This window comes from Diorhabda sublineata, chromosome 6, assembly GCF_026230105.1.
Source record: "Diorhabda sublineata isolate icDioSubl1.1 chromosome 6, icDioSubl1.1, whole genome shotgun sequence".
Lineage (NCBI taxonomy): Eukaryota > Metazoa > Arthropoda > Insecta > Coleoptera > Chrysomelidae > Diorhabda > Diorhabda sublineata.
The window spans coordinates 7,657,094-7,678,938 of record NC_079479.1 but is presented as its reverse complement, the minus strand read 5'-3'; the positions used below and the strand labels follow the sequence as shown (position 1 = coordinate 7,678,938).

Sequence of the window (21,845 nt, the reverse complement as noted above, 5' to 3'; positions counted from 1 at the left end):
CGCTTAGAATAATAGGAACCAAAACAACGGAGTATATTTTAAATAGATAGCAGTGAAGAAGGGACTTCAATCCCGTAGTGATTAGTGATACTGGGCTTGATCTTGCGGCCTTGGTCTTGGTCTTGCTGAAAAAACATGACTAATACCAGGACAAACATTTTGCGGTGCAAAACTTACCAAGACCGAGTATGTAAGTCTCTTTAATTTGCTCAAATATTGTTATTAATTTTAGGGTATAAATATACAAGAAAAGTTTCCTTCAACCGTTTATCAAAAATGTATACATGAAGCATCATTCTGGCATGGGTTTTTCACATAGTATATATTCGAAAAGAATATTTGGGATTTTGTAAATTATAAGAGAGAACAAATTGTTAAATGAAAAACGTTGTAATAATTTTATTTTTATAATAAATTTATAACTCATTTCGTAGTGAGCTTTTATTTTATCATTTCTAAAAAAAATATTTGGAAAAACTATTGGTTTTAAATAATTTTCAATTTTCATCCTTAACTTGTCTTACGCAGCAAAACATTTTAATTTGGTTGCTGTTTTTTGATTAACAACAGTACTTGAAAGGTTTTTGTTTTTTGGCTTAGGCTCCCGTTTCAAATTATATACAGGGTGTTTCGAAAGAAGGTGATCCTGTCTCTAGAATAGATAGAAAACCGAAAAATATTTGGAATTTGCTCAGTAAAAAATTTCGTAACACTATATCTATCAAGATAAAGGGCTTTGAAGAAAAAAAAATATGCTACACATTTTTACGATTTTGCCGCAACTACTGGCAACATTGTATTGAAATTTTATAGTAATATGTTTTAGAAGCTGATATATCCAATGAATCTGTTTTCATGTCTTACTCTTATAGAGGGCGCTAGATACACGATTCGTTCCAAGTAGTACTGAAAATAACTTTTTCAATACTTGATTTATTAATCAAAATATCAAGTGAGCATAAACATCATTCAATTTACTCCAAAAAGTTACTTTTGATAAAACTCGATACTGTGTACAGTTTTTGGAAATAATTGAGATTTGAGAATTATAAAGTAATAAGCGATGCTGGTATAAAGTATCGATAAAGTTATTAATTATTATTATTAATTAGTAAGCAGTATGTGAATTGAAATTTTTTTACCTCTTGCACTCTGGTATCTTCCATGCAACTCGTTTCAAGAGTCTGTCTTCGTCCATTCGTGCTAAATGACCTAGCCATTGTAACCTTCTTGTCTTTATAAACGATCTGATTGGCGACTTATTGAAAACTGTGTAAATTTCATTGTTTGATCTTCTCTCACATCCTAACTCTGTCTGCTTTCCTCCCAAAATTTTTCTTAGTATTTTTCTCTCCCAGATTTCCAATTTTTGTTTAGTTTTATTCGTCATTATTCAAGTCTCACAGGCGTGTTTCAGAGTGGGTAACAAAATTCAAATTATAAAACTGAGTATTCTCGAGGTAGCATTCTACTCTTTTCAGAACCATAAAAATTAATATGATTCGAGAAGTTGGCCTGAAAAATAATCCCACAAACACGTGAACACTGGTCATTGTTAATACAATTTCTTCAATCTATAAAAAACTCCTAGAATTATCCTATACACGACTTGACTACACAATACTTGACTTTTGTATGCCATTATTGCTTTCAGTTCATACCACCACAAAATCTCACTCAACTCAATTCGTCAGACTCCAATATATCACTAAAAAGCCATAATTGGTCTGAAGAGGAACACAATCCACTACAAACAGCAAGTTCCCACTTTCGTAGCTATCGCAAGACGGCTGGCTAGTTGTGGTACCTTCTCGATAGATTTTTGAACCATTAGAATTTTGTAGTGACCAGAATAGTTTCACAAAAAATGATGAAAGCTCACTTCTATATACATATATTCCGAATTAGAAATTAAAACCTTTATTTATTTTATTTTAAACAAAAATACGGTGGCTGTAATTTGCCCAATGTTGACGTTGTTACTTCAAAGGTTATAGATGAAAGAGAAATCAATTAATTGATAATTTATATCAAAACAAATGCTGTTCCAAATTTGCAAAGTTGTAACTCAATATCCTTAACAGCTTGTATTCTCTAGTAAGTTTCTGACCCGTGACTCTATTTTGTTTTATTATTGATAAACTATTAGTAACTAAGAGAGAGGGAGAAGCTTTACATCATGTAAGTGTTACTATAAGCAGGTGTGCCAAATTAACTAACAAAATTACCGCGCTGCAGGGATTGGAACTTTAACAACGCAAATTGAGCGAATAAAGTTCAGTAACTGTACGTTAAATAAATGTTCCCTGTACTCCGGATTAAAATAGAGAGAAATATTGAGTTTAATATTGTAAACTGTAAATTTACAAGACATCTGCGTTTAATAAGCCGAATAATCATTCTAAAATGAAGTAGCTGTTCTGTAGTTAACTGAAATACGTTATAAGTTTTATATTTAGAACCATATATCACTCAACATCAGCCTACAAGGATTAATCAGTTTTGTTTATATCGGAATTCTTCAGAATTTCTCAGTTAAGTAATTTTATAAGGTTTGCTTAACAATCAGGCTAGGAAGATCCAGCTAAAATGAGTTATTTAGAGCGTTGTTTAATTTCTACAAATAAAAGTTCTGTAAGTAAATATTTGTTTCGAAAAATATCATTATTAAATAATCGCTTATTTACTGAGGTCTTGAAGTGCAGATAAAAAATCTCTTTCTAAGTATTTATGAACGCAAATGTGAAATCTTGGAATACATAAACTTTTGTATATGAGACTACACTTTAATAATTTTGGGTAGTGAATAAAAAAAATTTTCACCAAACTCAGATTTGCATCAAATTTTAACAGATCTCTTGACTAGAAATCATGCATATTTTCTCACTCTTGATGGTAATAAATGATTCAATAAAAAATATTGAAATTTTTATTCACATCGCATACGTTGATTCACTAAATTCGAATATGGAACAGAATGTTTTAGAATTTCTAAATCATACTTGTAAATTTCACAAATAGATGGTGCTATATACTTTTGTATATATCAGCTCTACAGGCCTATCTGGCCCCTTGGCTTCGAAATCTTCCACTCTGTTTTTCCGATTTTTTTTTCAGTTTTCTTTCCTCTTTTTTTCATCCCCTCAATCCCACTGATCTTGAATCTGTTCACTTACTCCAACTACTTTTTCTTCGGTCTTTTTCTTTTTTCTTCCACCTTCTCCACCATCTAGTACTCTTTCTGTCAGAAGATAGATGGGTATCTTCTGTCATTCTACCTCTATGTGCCAACCATGTCGCTCTTTGTGCTTTTGTTATATGAATAATACTTGGTTGCTTGAGTCTGCCAATTCTCTATTTTCACATGCGGAGGTTACTTATGGTCTTATTATTGTTTGGTATATTCTTATTTTAGTAATTCGTGATATATCTTTTGGTTTCAACATTTTTCATACTATTTGTTGTCTCTTGCTATTCTTTTTACTATTTCCATCCTTCCGTTTCCTTTATTTGTCATACCGACTCCCAAATATTCGATTTGTTTCACTTTTTCTATTCTGTTGATATTATTTCTATTACAATTTATAGTCAAATCGGTTTCTTCATTGTCTCTTCTCACCAGGTATTTTGTTTTTTCTTCATCGATCACTAGAAATATTCTCTCACAATAGTTTAGACAATTTCAAGTTTTTTACTGGATCTTGCCAGAGTACTATGACGTCGGCAAATGCCAGTTATTGATGTTTATTTCTATAAATTGAAATTTGTGTTTTTATACCACTTTCTCTTTCCACTAGTCTCCTCAATTTATCTGATTTATTCCAACTTTTCCACTTTTTTCTCTGAATGGGGCCATATTTGTAGGTTTCTAAAAATTGGAAAAATTCAAAAACTGTATTGCAAATTGTCTAATTCTAATAAAAGTCATAGCCTAAATCTTGACTTTTGTCTAACTTCTGAATAACACTGTTGAAAATATCTTCTTGGTTATTGGAATTTTCCTTGAAATTGACAAAGTTTTATGGAAAATTACAACAATGAAAAACGTTTTGAAAGCAAATTATCCATGGTATCAAAATATAATTTTTTCTATCAACTGGGATAGTTCGATTGCTTTTTTCGAAATTTTTGGCCCAACTTTGAAGCCTTATAACTCTTCAGGGATGCAACACTTCGGATCTGTGTCGGCTCTTATGGGAAACACCTTGTTCATCGATAACTAATAAGCAGTAATAATGACTGTATTTTGATTCTGGTCCTTGTTGCCCATTTTAACATGCTCTTTCCATCTTAAATCTAACTTCCGATGTTTAAAGTCATACCTCAATATTTCGTACCCTGTCTATAAGTAAAATTTTAGTCATTTGGTTGCAATTTGGGTACTTTTCATTGAATATGTGAGCTATCTTATTATTAGGCTCAATCAACCGCTAGATTGGAGTCAGCCTAATATCCATTCTTGGTGTTACTATTCCAACTCTCAGCAGTCTTCTCGCAAAGCAGGCTATGCGGAAATTAATACCTGGTATGGAAAAAGATAAGGCACACATAGATAGGCCTTTGCTTCTCTTGTCAAACAATTGCTCCACTTAAACAGTTGCAAAACTGCTAGCAGGCCTTTTAGCTAAACACGGTCATCTAAGACTTCATCTCCACACTATGGGAATCACAGAAGATCCGGAACGTCGCGTGTGAAGAGATTCAAGCCTCAGTTGTTCTAACGCAATGGTCTCTGGTAGGCTTTTGTACTAAATAACACCACCAATGACGTCGCTGAATCTGTAAAATTCTTAGGGTTTGTTGTAGACAAGTCTTTGAAATGGGAGTTACATATCGCCAATTTTTCTAGAAAATTGATTTCTGTCTGACTTGAGCAAAAATCAGTTCCAATAGAAATGAACTTGACCTCTAAAGCAATTTATTATGCCCTTTTTGAGTAACATCTCCGATATGTCCTTCCCTTTTGGGTAATTTGTTGTCCGATTCATTTTGAGCGATCTTCAAACTACAAAGAAAGCTATTAGATACTCGTACTTACTCAAAATATTGACCCTTATTTATATTTGAATACGTTTGCTTAAGCACACTCTCCTATTTTAGAAAGGCCATTGCACAGCTATCTTCCTAGGAACGCGGAGCACGATCTTTTTCTATCTACTGCAATTTTCAGAGTTAGCTAAAGGCTCAATACTGTAGAATGTAAAAAATGCACAATAATTTGCCAATTGAAATCAAATCTATTACATGTTTTCCCACATTTCGCTAGAATTTGAAGGAATATTTACTGGAAAGTCACTGTAAACAACATGTATTATAAAACTGATTCTACATATTAGTTTTATATATTGATTGTTAATATAAATTATTATACGGATTGCCGTATAATAATTATAAGGTTCATTCACATAATTGAATTTGTTTTGTTGTGACAATGTACGTTTTAAAATGTTTCCAAACGCTTGTCTACAAATTGTAACACTATCATAGTATTGTATTGTAACACATCACCATAACCTCTTATCATATATCGCAGTATCTACAATAAATTTATTAAAATCAACTGAGGGTAGAAAATTATAATACTATCAAAATAAAAATTTTCAATAATTTGGCCTGAGTTATTCGAAAAAAAAAACAATTTCAAACCTAATAGATATCAAAATATTACGTTACCTAATAAACACTCTTTATTTCCTTTTAGTTGGCAATTGAGTTGATACACTGGCCATCATAAACTGTTCTATAACATCTGCATTACTAATTGCCAGTAATCGTTAGGTCTGGTACCACTCAGTTTTAGTTGGCAATCTTTTTACTTCTGGGGCTTAATATGACAGCGAGTAAGTTATTTTCAAAATGCCGAAACGTTAAAAACCATATCGATAAAACAAAACACGTTATTTATTGAAATAGATCGAAAATCAAGAACATATAACTATATAACTATAAAAAAATTTATTGCAATTTCTCTAACAAGAATTTTAGTGTTACGGTCCTGAATTCATATATTCCCAATGCTCTAAACCATTTAGTCACTGGTTACTTTAGATAGAGGATAACGACTTTATGTCGATTGTGAAAGATCCCTTTTATCCCCATATGCAGGGGGAGAAAAAAGGAAATTTCCTATTTAAAGGATTATTTTGTTTTCCTTTCCAATTTCGTTTCTACACGATCAAGCGTATACTCAAAACGCTCACTTTGATGGAGAATTAGGATGAATTGGGAACGATTATATTGAGAAAATAAGGAATTAACTTTGTCATTATATAAAACCATTTTATGTGCACAGTACTGAATTCATTTGCAAAATTCACAAACATCTAATCCAGAGAAGTATTATACATGAATATAACAAAAAAAATTGATAAACAAAATAACAATGTCGCAGTCTTGCTTGTCTACGTTAGATTTTTTTCAAGAAGTTGTACTATTTGCAAAACCTTTGAAAACCTACACAACTAGAGAAGCGATTTTAGATATGATCAATGGATTTTTGAATGGAATATCTGGTCTTATTGTGTGAGTGTGAGTACAGATGGTGTAAAATAGATGACAAGAAAATTTTCTAGTTTTGTGGCACGGGTGAAGAAGATCAACGAGAAAATTCAATGGACTCAATGTTAAACTCATAGATAAGCTTATAAAAGCGCGTGCTACAAATTGTCAACTATTCCGTACGCTTTGTAAGGATTTTGGAAGTTCACACGTTTTTTTACTACTTCACACAGAAGTTAGATGGCTTTTCCGTGCAAAAGTTTTAATGCGTTTGTTTGAATTGAAGTCCGACGTTTCTTATTGATCATCCGTTTTACTTGTCTTCTTGTATATCCAATGTTTTTTGGCTGTAAAAGCTTGCTGACATTTTTTGTGAACTGAATGAATTAAATATGTCTTCACAAGGCGAGAGTGTCACCATTTTCAGTGTACATGATAGAATTGGACTATGTTGAAAAAGATCAATTTTTGGCTTCAATTCCAGCAGATGTGTGGATGTTTCCATTCAGTCAGCACTTTTATATCAGAAAATTCAATTAAACTTGACAAAAATATTATAGGAAGTATATGTGAACATCTGGAATATTTTTGATTAACTTTCGATGACTATGTTCCCAACAGATGTAATTTATCCATCTCAAACTGGTTACGTAATCCATTTCAAGGAAATGTAAGTTCAGAAACCTCTCTATATATACTGGAAAAAAAACTCATAGAGTTATCTTGTGACAGTTCTCGAGAAGCAATTTTTAAGGATCAATCTTCAAATAACTTCTGGCTCAGTATACAAAATGAATATCATGTTCTGACAAAAAAGCCATTGAAGTTCTATTACCATTTTGCACAACATATCTATGCGAGAAGGGATTTTCAACATATACTTATCTGAAAGATAAACCCAGAATCTGATCTAAGACTTAAATGTCAGATATTAAGCCTAACTTTGAATTGCTTTGTTCTATCATAAGCCACAAATAGTTTTTCCAAATGTAAAACAGAAGAACCAGTTTCACGATTAATATAAACAATATGACAAATATATATTCTATCAAATTTTATTCCTTCTATTTATCTGTCATTAACGACTACATAGTGGGTTCCTGAAATTTTTTAGTTTCTGCTGTGTACGTCATTATGGGTCTGATTACAGTTTTGTAGGTTCTTGACTTGGCCTGAATAATATCTAGGTAAATAAACAATGTTTTAAACCTAGGCACATTATATGGAACTATCCTCTTTGAAATGAATGCAACAAACACGCGCTAAAATAAATAACACATAAATAAAGGGTATCTGAATATTTCCAACCAGAATGAAAAAGTTTTTGGTAATAATTCTACGAATGAATCGACAACAACATAAAATAAGTATAATTATTGGAAAAGAAAAGAAAAGAATTTTTTTGTGTTATTTTGTTATTTACGACATGGATTTACTATATTTTGAGTTAATTTTATTCTCTCGACCACAGGGTCCTATCCACTGCTTCGTCTTATTTTTTTGGAAATCAAAGTATTTAATACCCGTTCCTTTGGTATTTCTATTAGTATTTTTGCATATAGCTACGGCATTATGATCTCATAATAAAAAGTACAAAATAATAATAGTTAGGTTAGTTCAACTCTATAATAGCTGCCGACAAGTGTATCTGTATCTTGCTAAATTGCTGCTCTTTCTCAGTTTGTTTAAGAATTAATTGATTGTTATGTTTTATGTTGATATCTTGCTCACGAACCATTAAGCTATTGAAGCTATTTTAAATATATATAATTTAAGTCACAAAATATCGTTATGAAATTTGTTGTTGAGCACAATCTTCATATATTTAATTTAGTTCATAATATTTAACAGCCAACAAAAATTTAAATGGTGCCAATGCTATTAATATACTTAATTTTTTTTTCATCGTTTCATTCAATTAGAAATATCACTTTAAAATTAGTAACGCTGTATTGAGTTTGTTTCTTATATTACCATCTATTGGAAAAAGTTTGATTTCAAAATTCTTCAACAATCTGTATCATATATTTATTATGTTATTAAATATTTCACCAATATTCATATTAAATCATGAATTTTGTCAAAGATATCGAGAAAATATGCGATATTTCATGTCGATATGTTAATTGAAAGCTGGGGAAAATCAATACAAATTACCTATGAATAAATAATAGAAATAATATACAATAAAATAATATAATTAATTATAAATTATGTATAAATTGCCGAAAAATTTTTCACACTGGATAATAAATTACATTTTAATGTGATACATGGCTGTATTATGGGTTGCATGACCAGAAGGATAGGATATCATTTTTCAAACACCGCTTGGAGAAAAGTAGGATGTGTGTCAATGATCAGAAGCGAGAGTGACGTACAATGATCGTTAAGTCACTTCATTTCAATTTAATATAATAATTGACATTAAATTCAAGTGAATTCTTAACTTACTTAGGACAACAGATCTTTATTTTTGCATATACTTACATCTTATTTGATTCCGTTAATGCAATGTATACAAAAATTGTATCAAACGGTTCTGATCTTGCATTTATTATTATTATTTTTTGGTTGCATCTGTAAGGTGCGTTTAATATTGACTATATAAGAAAAGTGACATTTTTAAAAAACTAAACTAAACAGTTGTACCCCCTAGGGTGTAAGTACATGGAAGGAATTGAGAAAAAACATAAACAAGGATTAATATATTCCAGTCCCTAAGATTAATGAACATTATATTTGTTAATAATAGGATCTAATACATAAATAATAATGTATTTGTTTTCTTATTTATTTGTACGATTTCTGTTTGTGGAGTTAATTAATAAACACCGTCTTAATTTATTTAAATACTATACGCCACACTTAACTAACTAATAATAATTCACTTATCACTATCAATTAAATAAATTAAATAATCTATTCAAATTCTTAGATTACTGTGCTAATTCGTTCTGTTCACTACGACTATTTATTATAAACTGAAACTAAACTGCGCTAAATTGAACGGTTTATATATCCAAACGAATATTGAAAATTCTAGAAAAATTAAGAAACAAAACAAATAAACAGATACTCCTTCCTAGAAATTATCGAAAAGAAACCATGTAAATCAACTGCTTGATATAAAAACGTATATTAAAAAACAAACATCAAACGGATTCCGTGGTTTATAAAGAGTAAGTCAAAGGCAAGCTTTCGCCGAATTTTAGAATTTCAATACATCTTGGCAGGAACGGCTCTAGGGCGGAGACACGTTCGTAATTTGGATAGACTTCTGTAGGCTACCCGCTCTAGAATCATAATAGAAACAGTAAGTTAAGCCTTCTTAAGGTCGAAGAATCCATTTATCGAGGTCCGAAATGTCGGTAATTACTCCGGTTTTACAAATAATTGGATTGCCTCCGGTTGCGCGCTTTGAACTGAATTTTATATTAAATAGTAGGTTTTATTTTAGGGGGACTATTTTTAAGAGATGGAGCTTTATTGAAGAGAGGAATATGACAAACAGCAAAAAAAGTCAAAAATAATTTCACCTCACTTTATTTGCTTCAAAATCAATACATGCAGATCCCATCATATGACTCAGAAATTGCTTCTACTCAGGCCAACTTCACCCACTGTCCAGAATAGACTTGGTATACCCTGTTTCTCGCAAACGAGGCTCTAGCAAACCGAATATGGGCGGTATAACCCTACATCAATGATAGAGGAAATACAATCATGATGCAAACATGTCACCCTATCCAACCCACCCCAGCTAGCCTGGTTGGTAGGAATAATTATTTCTCATATATATCCTAGAAATTCATGGCTCTCAGACTTCGATGGCCTGATGATTTCCGAATAAGGTAGCAGCCGGATCTGTCAGGGTGAGAAGAATCCCCTGGTTAAACCAGGCTAAATGAACGAATCACAATTCACTCAAATGTTTTCTGATGCACAGAAAATACGTTCCAAAAGTTATACAGTTCAAGCACATTAATAACTAAGTGATATATCTTTTCAACGAACTTGACAATAGAGACTCTTTGAAAATAATAATAATAATAAAAGTCCAACTGCATAGATAGTGGAATAGAAGATTTTCAAGAAGACGTGAATACAGCACCTTAATCAATACATGCTCATTACATATTAAAAATTTGGAATTTAAAAAACTGGGTCATAGAGAGGTACTTAATAGGGAACGAGAGAATGTGTTTGTTGTTCTGTTTGTCTCTAGCTAATTTTAGAAAAAATAAATTTCAATAATATTATTCTTTCTGAGAAAAGGACTTCTACTACAAATGGTGTACCATCTTTACAAAACTGTTGGAGCAAAGGCAATCCTCATTACATAATCAAAACAATAAGGCAAAAAAAATGAATGTTTGTTGTGCTTTGTCATACGAGCTAGGAATTACCAGACATTCCTTTATTGAAGAAACATTAAATCAGTTAACTTAGAAATTCTGCAAATCTATTGACGAACTTTCTTTAAATATTAAACAGAATCATTTCTTTCAACATTACGGCTTTTTCTTTACAAACGATTACTAACTGGATAACTAATCAATTTGGTGAAAAATGGTTTGGGAAAATGAATGTGACATAATGGCCTTAATATACCCAGACCTTGAAATAATGGATTTCTTTGTATGAGGAAAAATAGATAGTTCAGACAGATAGTTCAATAAGAATATAGTCCAAATGAAAGTGACATATTAAAAAAATAATATTTTTCTCATATTTGCTACAATAAAAAGAAAGAAGATAAAAAGGTTTTCTGATAAATTTACAGAGGTTTACTGGATTTTCCAAAACTTAAATTATTCTTTTGTTGTAGGACTAAACTTCAAAAAATTAAAATTAGAATCAAGAATTTTTTTTCTTTTATCTGGGTACACATTTTACTATGTATGTAGAATTTTCCACAAGCTTGAAAAATATTTTCTGTACTATTCAAAACAATTTCATTTTATTCAGTGAACATCCTGAAATTCTAAAAAATACAAAAATAGTATTATACAGAATTCCAACAATAAAACAATAAATATTACAGTGTATTTAATTAAAAAGCGAACACATTTTCATCGGCTGACGTGACGCGTTATTAATTATAAATTTAAAATTTATTTTTCATTAAATTTTGACGTGGTTGAATGACTTTGTGAACGCTATTAATTAAATATGTTATAGAGTGAAATTTGGATCAAGCAGACATATTCAGGAGCTGCTCATTTTAATTAAAATGGTTTTCAATACAGTGTCGTAACCTGCGACATTCAACAGATAATCCACACCAACAATTTTAAGAAAGTTCATTATATACATATTCTGACTCTACTAATTGGAAACATGACGTTCTCTCTCTATCAAATGAATATCTATATTGAGTGTGAAGTAATCAAAATTTCACTCAAGCACTATTTTTACCACACTTTATTTAACTTATTCAGTTTGTTTGTCTGTTAGATGGAATTTTATAATCAAATTTTCATTCACTTTTAGTCAAACCATAGACTTGAAATTTCGCTCATTTTCTCGCTTTTCATGACACCACATGAGCCGATAATAAGTAGGTGAAATATACGAATTAATTACTTAAAATCTTATAATTTGCATTTATGTTAATTTACAGGTTACTCCGGGACTTGATGTAAAGAATTCGGGAGTGAGTAGATTGCGTGAAAAAAATGCTGTGACATAAAAACATTTTGTCATACGATCCCTCGCTTCTGAGTTATAGGCATTAAAAGTTGTGAAAGCAGAACTTTATTTTCTAAATTATACATTCGAACATTATGTATTTTTGATGGATGATTACGTATGGCAATGTACTGTGTTTTTCGGAGTAAATAATTCTACACTACTAACTGAAGACCAGGGTTTGCACTTGCTGTAACTACTACAGGGACAACTTGTACAATCAAAAAATAGAGAAAATGAATCTTTCAATTGATTTTTCAACAAAAATGTACTGTTTGTTCAACTCCATAAAATCTATGGTTTAGGAGTTATATAGATTTATAAATCGATGTACATTCCAAAGAGAGATTCTGAAGGAAATTATCATAACTTGTAATTATTTATTGAAAATACAGGTTGATCGCAGCTTACGGGAAACAGAAGATCAACAACGAACTATACCAGCTTCAGAGCAAAATACACTTGATGTAGTTGATACTTATCCCACAACTAGCGTACGTAAAATATCACTACAATTTAACGTATCAACGACAACTATTCATAGAATTCTCCAAGACCAACTTCTCTGTCCCTTTCATATCCCTTTTTTTCATGGCATGTACAACAATCTAAAAATATACACATCTCCTAAACCAAAATACCTTTTTGTTGACAAATCTATTGAATATTTCAGTAGAAGTTACGAATTGTTAACCATTGGGCATGAGCTGCCCCTGGCTTTCATATAGTGGTGTAGAATTATTTATTCCGTCGAAACACACTACATGGACATCTTCCATTAAAAATTCATAATGTTCGAATGTATAATTTAGAAAATATATTTGAATGTAAGTTCTGATTTCGCAGCTTTAAAGGCCCATAACTCAGAAACGAGAGGTCGTATGAGAAAATTTGGTAATTATCTAGATTATGTTACACACACCCCACCGATATATATATATATATATATATATATATATATATATATATACATATATATATATATATATATATATATATATATATATATATATATATATATATATATATATATATGTAGGGCGCGGAAATCAATTCTATCTCTCAATGCCGTTTATAGTAAGGCTTGACCATAGCGGCGATCTGTGCTTTGTAGTAAACGACTGATTCTGAAGAAGGAATACTTTCAGATTCAAATGCAGTTAAATATTATATTGTTACAAAAGCAGAGCAACTTTTCTGCACACCCTATAAATACAAGGTACATGTTTGGAGAATTTTATCATCTTAAACATCATAAACAATTGAGGGAACACCCTGCAAAATTTATGGAATATATGATGATGGAAATAGAATAACTAAGAAAAACACATTTTTTTTGCAAAAAATCGATTTTATTCATCAATATAATCTTCAGGAGCAATAAAATCATTGCAACGCTTCTCTAACTTCTCGGTGACGTGCTTGTAGAAGGATTTGTCTTTCGCCTTAAAATAGGCTTAAGTTTCAGCAACTGCTTCTTCATTTGACCTGAAGATCAGTAGTCACTGAGCGCCAGATCTGGACTATACTGTGAATGAGGAAGCAATTTGAAATTAATTCATTCAATTGAACCATCTATGCCATCGACTTGTGAATCGATGCATTGTCTTGGTGAAACAGTGGTTTTTTTTTTCGACATAGACCAAAATACTAAAGCCATAACCTTCCCAGCTGACTGTTGTGCCTTTGGATGCTTCGGACGTGGTTCACCGGTTGTAGTCCACTCAGATGATGCTCGTTTTTATTCTGGAGTGATGGATCCATGTTCCATCTATTGTCACATATCGACACAAAAATCTGATTTATTACACACTACAAAACTGCTCTGGATCATCAACACGTTGTTGTTTTTGGTTGGCTGTAAGTAAACGCTTCACCCACTTTGTGAAAAGCTTTCTCATGGTCAAATATTCATGCATAATTGTAAATACACTGCCTTCTGATATTTTTACGGCCTCAGCTGTCTGAACCAATTTCAATTTACGATTAGATATAACGAATTTCTGGACTTTTTTATGTTTTTTGGAGTAACCACCTCAAGTGGACGATCAGAGCGCTCTCCATTATCGGTGTCTGTACCACCACGTTTAAATTTTTTCGCTATTAAAACGCTAATATCGTTTATCGCAGCTCTAACATAAACACAGCTTAAGACATGTACCTGCCCATACTAGTAGTTGCATAACTTTTCTATAAAGATAATTTTGGATAATATTGCCGAAAATTCCTTGAGGATAAACTTACTTCTGCAAGTTCTTATTATCCCACACTTGATAAAGAACAAATTTCTCTTCATGTTTATGGTGCATGATGACCTTTTCTACAGTAAAAAAGCCTCACTAGTATATTAAAACGTTAGTAACAGAAATGACTAATAAGATTGTAACCTTGAATGCTACCTGTGAAAACATGCGACAAATTGGCCTAATCGGATTTGTGCTTCTCGATAATGTGCCATTAACATTTACTCTGAAAATAGGAAATTGATTTTTAGATGATTTATTACTATGTATACGGGATTTTGAGAAATTCGAGCATAATTGAATTACCGTTTTTCTTAACCTTCAAGATTAATCGTTAAAAACAATGATGTCTCACTTTTTAACGTTGCTCTAAATTTAAAAGCGGAGCTGTACCCTTTCTTCTTCTTCCTTATTAAATTTTTCGAATTTATATCAGAATTCTAATTATTTCGTTTTTGTTTTCAGAAATGATCTAATTAATCAAACCCGATGATTAAATGGCAACTTTCAGTCAAACCCCGGAAAAAGGCCGTCCGCCTGATTCCCCAACATCGGCTACGGGTTTAAAACTATTAAACAGGAAATCGAGCTCGAAGTCTACATGGCACAGTAACCCGAACGACAAACATTCACCGTATCTTTGTTCGAACTCGAATCCATTGCCTAGAAACTTCGACGGCAACGAGTTCTTTGAAGTAGAAACGAAATTGACAGAGGATCTCAACAAAAATGTACAGGTCGCCGTCAAAAAGATGGAAAAAACTAGCTTAAAACAAAGTTTACCTAAATTACTTTGTTTGACTAAGTCGCCTGTTCGTTTCAATAAAAGGTAATCGAAGAGATAATTATATAGGAGAATTATTATCACTGATGTTAGAGCTTTAAAAAAATGTAGTAGAAAACACTTCTAGAAGTGTGATATCAATTTTTTCACCAATTATTTTATTGTTATATTTCGATTTACTACAGAACGCGGTTGAATCCTATGAAATTGGTTGGCCCATGTCAAAAAATAGAAGGCTTTTAGGTGCGCAAATCAAAAAAAGGTTTTGAAAAATTAAAAAAAATGTTAACCAGGTTAACTAAAAACAATTTTGTGCCTTTTGTTTCACATAGGAATTGATTGCTTATAAAGTGCAACAGATTTTTCTCAGCAAGTATTCCATATTCAACTTTTAACAATTTCTTAACAGACTTTTACTTGGATGACATCACTAGTGGTGGATCTTGATGAGTCGGGTGCTTGTTCCAATGTCAATGATCGTAATTAAAATCATTCCATATTTATTTTGTTCCTTAACTCATAATATAGGTTAGGTTAGGTTAGGTTAGGTTAGATTAGGTTAGGTTAGGTTAGGTTAGGTTAGGTTAGGTAAGGTTAGGTTAGGTTAGTTATCTAGCTTAGTTTTCTAGCTTTTGATATTTAATCGAGCATCATCCAATGGTCTAAGCAATAATTCATTCTAACAGGATCAAGTGCTCATTGAGTGTTAGAGATTCCAGTCAAGAATAATTTTACATTCAACTTGTAGCCATAAAAGATGACACTGGAACATGTTTCAAAGTAAAATCTTATTTAAAATCGATTTTATATTGGAATAAGCAACCGTCTCATCAAGATCCACCAATTATAGAAAGGTCATCGAAACAAAAGTCATTTAAGAAATTTTCGAAGTTAAAAGTTGAATATAAAATTCTTCTCGCATTTAATGAGCACTTAAGGCTAACCTAACCGAGCCTAAATTATGAGTTGAGGAAAAAATCAAGATCCACCACTTCTTGAGAGGTCATCGGAGTAAAAGTCATTCAAGGAAGCTTTGATGGTTAAATGTTGAATATGGAATACTTTTTGAGAAAAATCTCTTGCACTCAATAAGCACTTAATTCTTATGTAAAGCAAAAGGCACAAAATTATTTTTAGTTAATTTTGATGAAACAGATTAATTATTCTGCCACTAATTCATTTTAGATAAAAAAGTGTTGGTAATGAATTTGGCAGTAACATTTTTAAGTGCCTAATGCTTATACAGGGAGAATCAGAAGTACCTAATATAATTTATTCAGAGAATAGTTGTACAATAAAATTATTGAATAATTAATTAATTAGTACATAATAGTTCTCCTCTAATATCTACTGATATTACTCCAATTTCGTTCTAAATTTTTTGAGTCTTACGTACTTTTCTGTCATATCTATTCTTGTAAATACCAGTTTTGGTCCCCACTTCTAGAATTGCATTTCCAAAGAGCTTCAGAGTTTGAATATGTTTTTTCATATGGATCAAATTACTAAATTGTTCTAAACATGATTTATTATTCAATTTTGAGCTTTTTTGTAATATAAAAGCTCTTATAATAAATTAATGAACTATTTATAATTTAATAAAACGATGGTGTGATTGTAGACGTCACTATGCTAGTTGCCGCAGTTATAAAGATAATTTCTCTCATGCTAACAGTTTCTGCTCGACTCTTTCAATATAGGTTAATAGAATAAACCCGATATACACATTTTAATTATAATAATTAACAAAATTGTTTCACATATTCCACCAATAACTGCTTCATACAAATGAAATATTGAAACAAAAATGAGACATTATATTGACATAGGAACGTCCCGCAAAGTTGGTGTTAATATCCCAAAATCTCAATTTAATGAGTGAAGATAATGTGTCAATTTAAATTCTGCTTCTGAGAATTCTTTTTTGAAGAAACATTGGTATCCACTTTTCTGAAGTAATAAGGCGACTCAGGATCTACTCTGCTAAAGGAACACGGAGATACAGAATCTGCTCATCTGAAGCAATACTATGACACAAAACCTGAACTGCTAAATGAAGACGGGGACATAAAATCTTCATGTATCAGCAGTAATTTCGATTTAGATTCAACTGTGGTCTCCAGAGCGCGATTTGGGAAAAGAGTGAAATTTAAATATTTCCTCCAGGTTTTTGATGTTATCTATACAAAAAGATTTTTTTCTACATTTATTATAATTATTTCAAAAACTTTGCAGTTTTTTAATTTTTTAAATGAGCTTACTTCTATCTTCTAGTAGCTTGAAATTCTAAGTTTTCCATAAATTTTCCCTTTATCTTAACTTATTATTATTTCATCTTATAATTAGAGTTTTAATTTCACTCTAGTTTCTTCTAACACTTTTGGATTAACCTCAATATTTTTCAAAAACTGTCGTATTATAATTTTTCTTCTTATAATTTGTAGATTCAAATTCCAATTACTTTTTAATGTCTTCTAATATTTGTGGATGAACTAAAATGTTTCACAAAAGTTTTTTGTAGTGGACAAACGTTAAATCACTAAGGACTCTTCCACTAAACTATTGACTGCGCCAATTAAGGGTTACTGCCCCTAAAGTCATTTTTTAACAAGATACTTTATTGAAACAGTTGTACAACATTAATTGGATTACAGTGTGAAATATTGATTATAAATCAATCTTATATACGAAAATAAATGCCACCAAACTAAACTCAAAACACACAATTCTGCGAAATCATCAGTTCAGTGAAATAATCAAGTTTGTTGTATTTTGACTCAGCAACTTATATTTGTTATGGTAGCTTAAAGTTCGATACCTTGTACTTGCCTTAGAAAACACAGATTTGATAATGTTTCAATTTTCATATGTCATTTGAACTTTAACTTAGTTGTGGCGTACAAGTTAGATATCCGGAGACGTATATACAGTTCAGTTGAACAGTGAAACTGACATTGTGAATATGTTTAGAGAGTAGAAAATTGTACTTTCGATCGTTTATAAAACAATAAGTGAATGTAAACAAGAAATACCTTTCAAAAAGTGGGCGGCATAAAGCTTTGACTAATTTTCAGTCAAATAGATTAGTGGAATGTGCAAAAGACAAATTAGGAACATTGAGATGAAGGTTGGCTCTCCGATTTCAGGTTTGTCACATGATCTTCAGTCGAGAACCAATGAGAAAGGGATTTAAACATCAGAAAAGAAAGGAGTGTACAAAATATACTGAAAATGAGTTAACAGAGAACAGAGTTGTGATCATGGATGGCGAACAATATTTCACCTGATCACATTCAGAAATTGAAGGCACAGAGGGATTTTATAAGGATGACATGTCCCAATGAAGTGAAATATAAAACGAAAAAAAAATTTAAGATATAGTTCAACCCAATGACGAAATAACATTTTGGCCGGATCCAGCCCCTTGTCATCACGCTAGAATAAGAGGAGATTGGTTAGAGGCTTACGACGTACCATTTGTACTGAAAGAAGAAAAAATTCCCTCAAATGTTCCCCAGGCACAGGAAAAGTTTTGAGCAGAAAAGTGGACGGTAATTGACAATGACACCGTCCCGTAGATGATGCAGCACGTTAAGCATAAAATTACGAGCCATTGAGGAAAATGGCCCTTCAAGTATAATTCCAATTGTGTTTATTTTTAACTATATACCATGAGAAAAAATGATGATTAAATGAATTGTCAATATTATTTCTTTGTTTCATAATTGCACTCTACAAGTTTTTTCCGAAAACGTTTGTTACATACATTATTTAGACATATTTAAACCCAACATAACCTAACGCAAGTGAATGTTTCTGTCAATCTGTTACAGTAGATGAGTCTTAGGTACACCATTCTACCCAAAAAACAGCAGAGTTCTAGGAAAGCAAAAATTGTTTTTCCGTCAAAAAGTTCATGGTCATTGAGATTCCTAAGGTGTAATCTTAATGATTATTTAGAAAAAACTGAAACGATAATTGTCCAATATTATGTTGATTTGCTAACATATTTTGATGCCGGATGGAAAAAAACGACTAAACTTATAGAAGGAAAAAATTTTGATGATGACAATGCGCCTCCCTATTGTTCCTCTATCGTTGTAAAAAACTTAGCCAAATTACGTCACGATTTATTGGCTAATTAGCCATAGTCACCTGATATGCCTCCTCCTGCTGGCTATCAAATATTAAAAGGTGGAAAACTATTTCAGAAAAATGAAGAAGTGACACAAACGTAGATATTTTAAAAAATTATTTTTGGAATAGATTTGTAATCAATCTTGCTGGACTTTATGTGTAGAGTTGAAATTTTTTTTAATATTTCATTGAAAAGTAACTTTCGGTCAAACAGCCCTCGTATGTGGTTTAATTGTTGACTTAGGTATCATTGAGGTTATTAATTTTTTTATTTATTTACGTATCTTGGATCATTTGAGTAAATTAGTATTTTTTTTGCAGAGAGACGACCAACATAAATGCAATGAAAACATTGAACGTAAAAACTTTGAGTATGGACAACTACGAATACGACGAGTATATGAAAAAAAGTGCCTCTGGTTATCTGAATAATTCAAATTCGGTGAATGACCAATGTGATAATTCAACAAATACGTCGTCTCAGTTCTGCAATAACAGTAGAATAGAAAATTCGAAGAAAAGCAGAAATAGTTTTCATCAAAACGTTGAAGAAGCTTTAAATTCTCTATTGTGGCAGCCCTATGAATACCAGGGAACTACGAGAAATTCTCCGTCAATTTCTCCGTTTAGGTGAGTTAACCAAATAAGTATTAAAAAACTGGTATTTTTAAAAACAAAAAATAGCTTCTAATTACATAAGCATTTTAAGTAACATTTTATTTTGTGGATGAAAAGGTTGCGAAAAAAACGAAGAGATTCAATCTATTTTATTAACAAAATAAAATTACTCTTAACACAAATATATCACACAAAGTTTTTTGTATAACTTTCGTATTATGATATTGAAGATAAAAGTTATACTCTGTTTAAAGATTGTAAATCACTTCAATTGCCAATTAACAGTATTTTTTACAGTTCACGCATTTTTTTAAAAGTTCTTGCTAGTGCTCAATATTAATTTCACATAATTAGGCATAGTAATGAATCGTGTATTCCTGTTGATATTAAAAGGCATTAAAAGAACTTCATTAGAATTATTACTGAAAAAATCGACTCAGCAATATGTTTATTGTATATTTCAATTTTTTCAAGTAGTGTAGAATGAAAAAGTTTTAAGGAAAATTCGCTGAACTCTTTTGTGGTATATGTAGTAGAGACATCAAAAGTATGGATCTCGTTTTCGTTGAATGTTGTCTCATAAATAATAACGGTTCAACTTTCAATTTATTTTTTCCCTAAATTATCATATAAAAAAGCCTCAGTATTCGAAGTTATCTATAGCTCTTACCCAACGTTCAGCGAGCTGTTTGATACTTTGGTAGAACCATTGTTTCAGCTTGGATGCCAAAAATTGACCCACAACTTTTGAATTTCAATTTTTCGCACGCAATAATTTAGCTAAGAATGCAACCACTCCTGAAATTGCTTTAGTTATGATGTGTAACTTCTAGATCGTACTCCTCTTCTTAATTTTGATTTTTATCCGGTGGTTTGGAATAAGAATGTAACCGTAACTTGTGGAATTACCCGTAATGATGATAGAAGTTCACCAAACTGGTCACTTAAGTTGCGAGATATAAATTTTAGCTCGTAGGGATTTATGGGTTTTATATTGGTTTACAGTTTTTGCTGCATGGGTGACACTTCTGAGATAGAATTACGTTTGTGTGGTTGAGGATATAATTGAGTGCCTTTAGCTGTTACTGGTAATTTGTTTGTGAACTTTTAAGTGGGGAAGGGAAAGACTTTACCCTCCGTTTCTTTTGCATAGACAACTCGAAATAAAAGTAGAAATTTATTAGATATATTTTGGGTCTTATTATATAGGCAAACCTCTATACAAGTGAGGACATAGTTCGAACGAAATGTTTATTGTTGGTGGTGGAGATCTCCATCGGAGAAAGTTGCAAAGGACAGTAAAACTTGATCTTTTCCGTCTTAGTAATGGAAGAAAAATATCAATTTTAAGAAGTAGTTGAAACTAGGCATTGTGGCATCGCTCGGAGGAGTTTTTTTCAGCCTTTCTTATAAAGGAAGTAGACCAGAAACACCTATATAAATTTCACAAGTTTTGATATCGCTTTTGAGTGATAATTTAGTGGAGAATTTCGACTCGAAAAACCGTTGTCACGGATTGGAAAATAAATATTCAGACTTCAGACAAAAAAAATTCGAAAACATACCATAAAGGGAAAGAGGTCTCCAAAAATGTCACGAGGGTTTTGGTAACTGATTGATTTTCCTTTTTCTTCCATCCCCTGATGCTATAAAGCATATAAAGTAACTGTACTGGTCAAATTTTTTGAGTTTCTGAGAAACCGTCCTGACCAAGTTTTGGTAATTTTTTTATATAGGGTACAGTAAATGATACTTGGCTACATTTGTATTATTTTTTTTTGTATAGGGATCCCAATATATCCTGATTTATTAATTTTCTGTGGGAATTTATTATATTCCATTCGCAAATTTTACATCTATTTTCAGATCTA

At 31.4% G+C, this 21,845-nt stretch overlaps 1 protein-coding gene across 4 annotated transcripts in view; it reads left to right on the top strand.

Moving 5' to 3' along the window:
• Positions 1-21,845, top strand: part of LOC130445133 (uncharacterized) — a 430,540-nt gene that overhangs the window by 176,032 nt on the left and 232,663 nt on the right. For all 4 annotated transcript variants that reach the window (XM_056780650.1, XM_056780651.1, XM_056780653.1 and 1 more), the window contains 2 exons: positions 14,901-15,264; positions 19,678-19,986. In XM_056780650.1, the coding sequence (XP_056636628.1) occupies positions 14,933-15,264; positions 19,678-19,986 (641 nt within the window). In that variant the 5' untranslated portion in view covers positions 14,901-14,932. The remainder of the gene's footprint in view (positions 1-14,900; positions 15,265-19,677; positions 19,987-21,845) is intronic.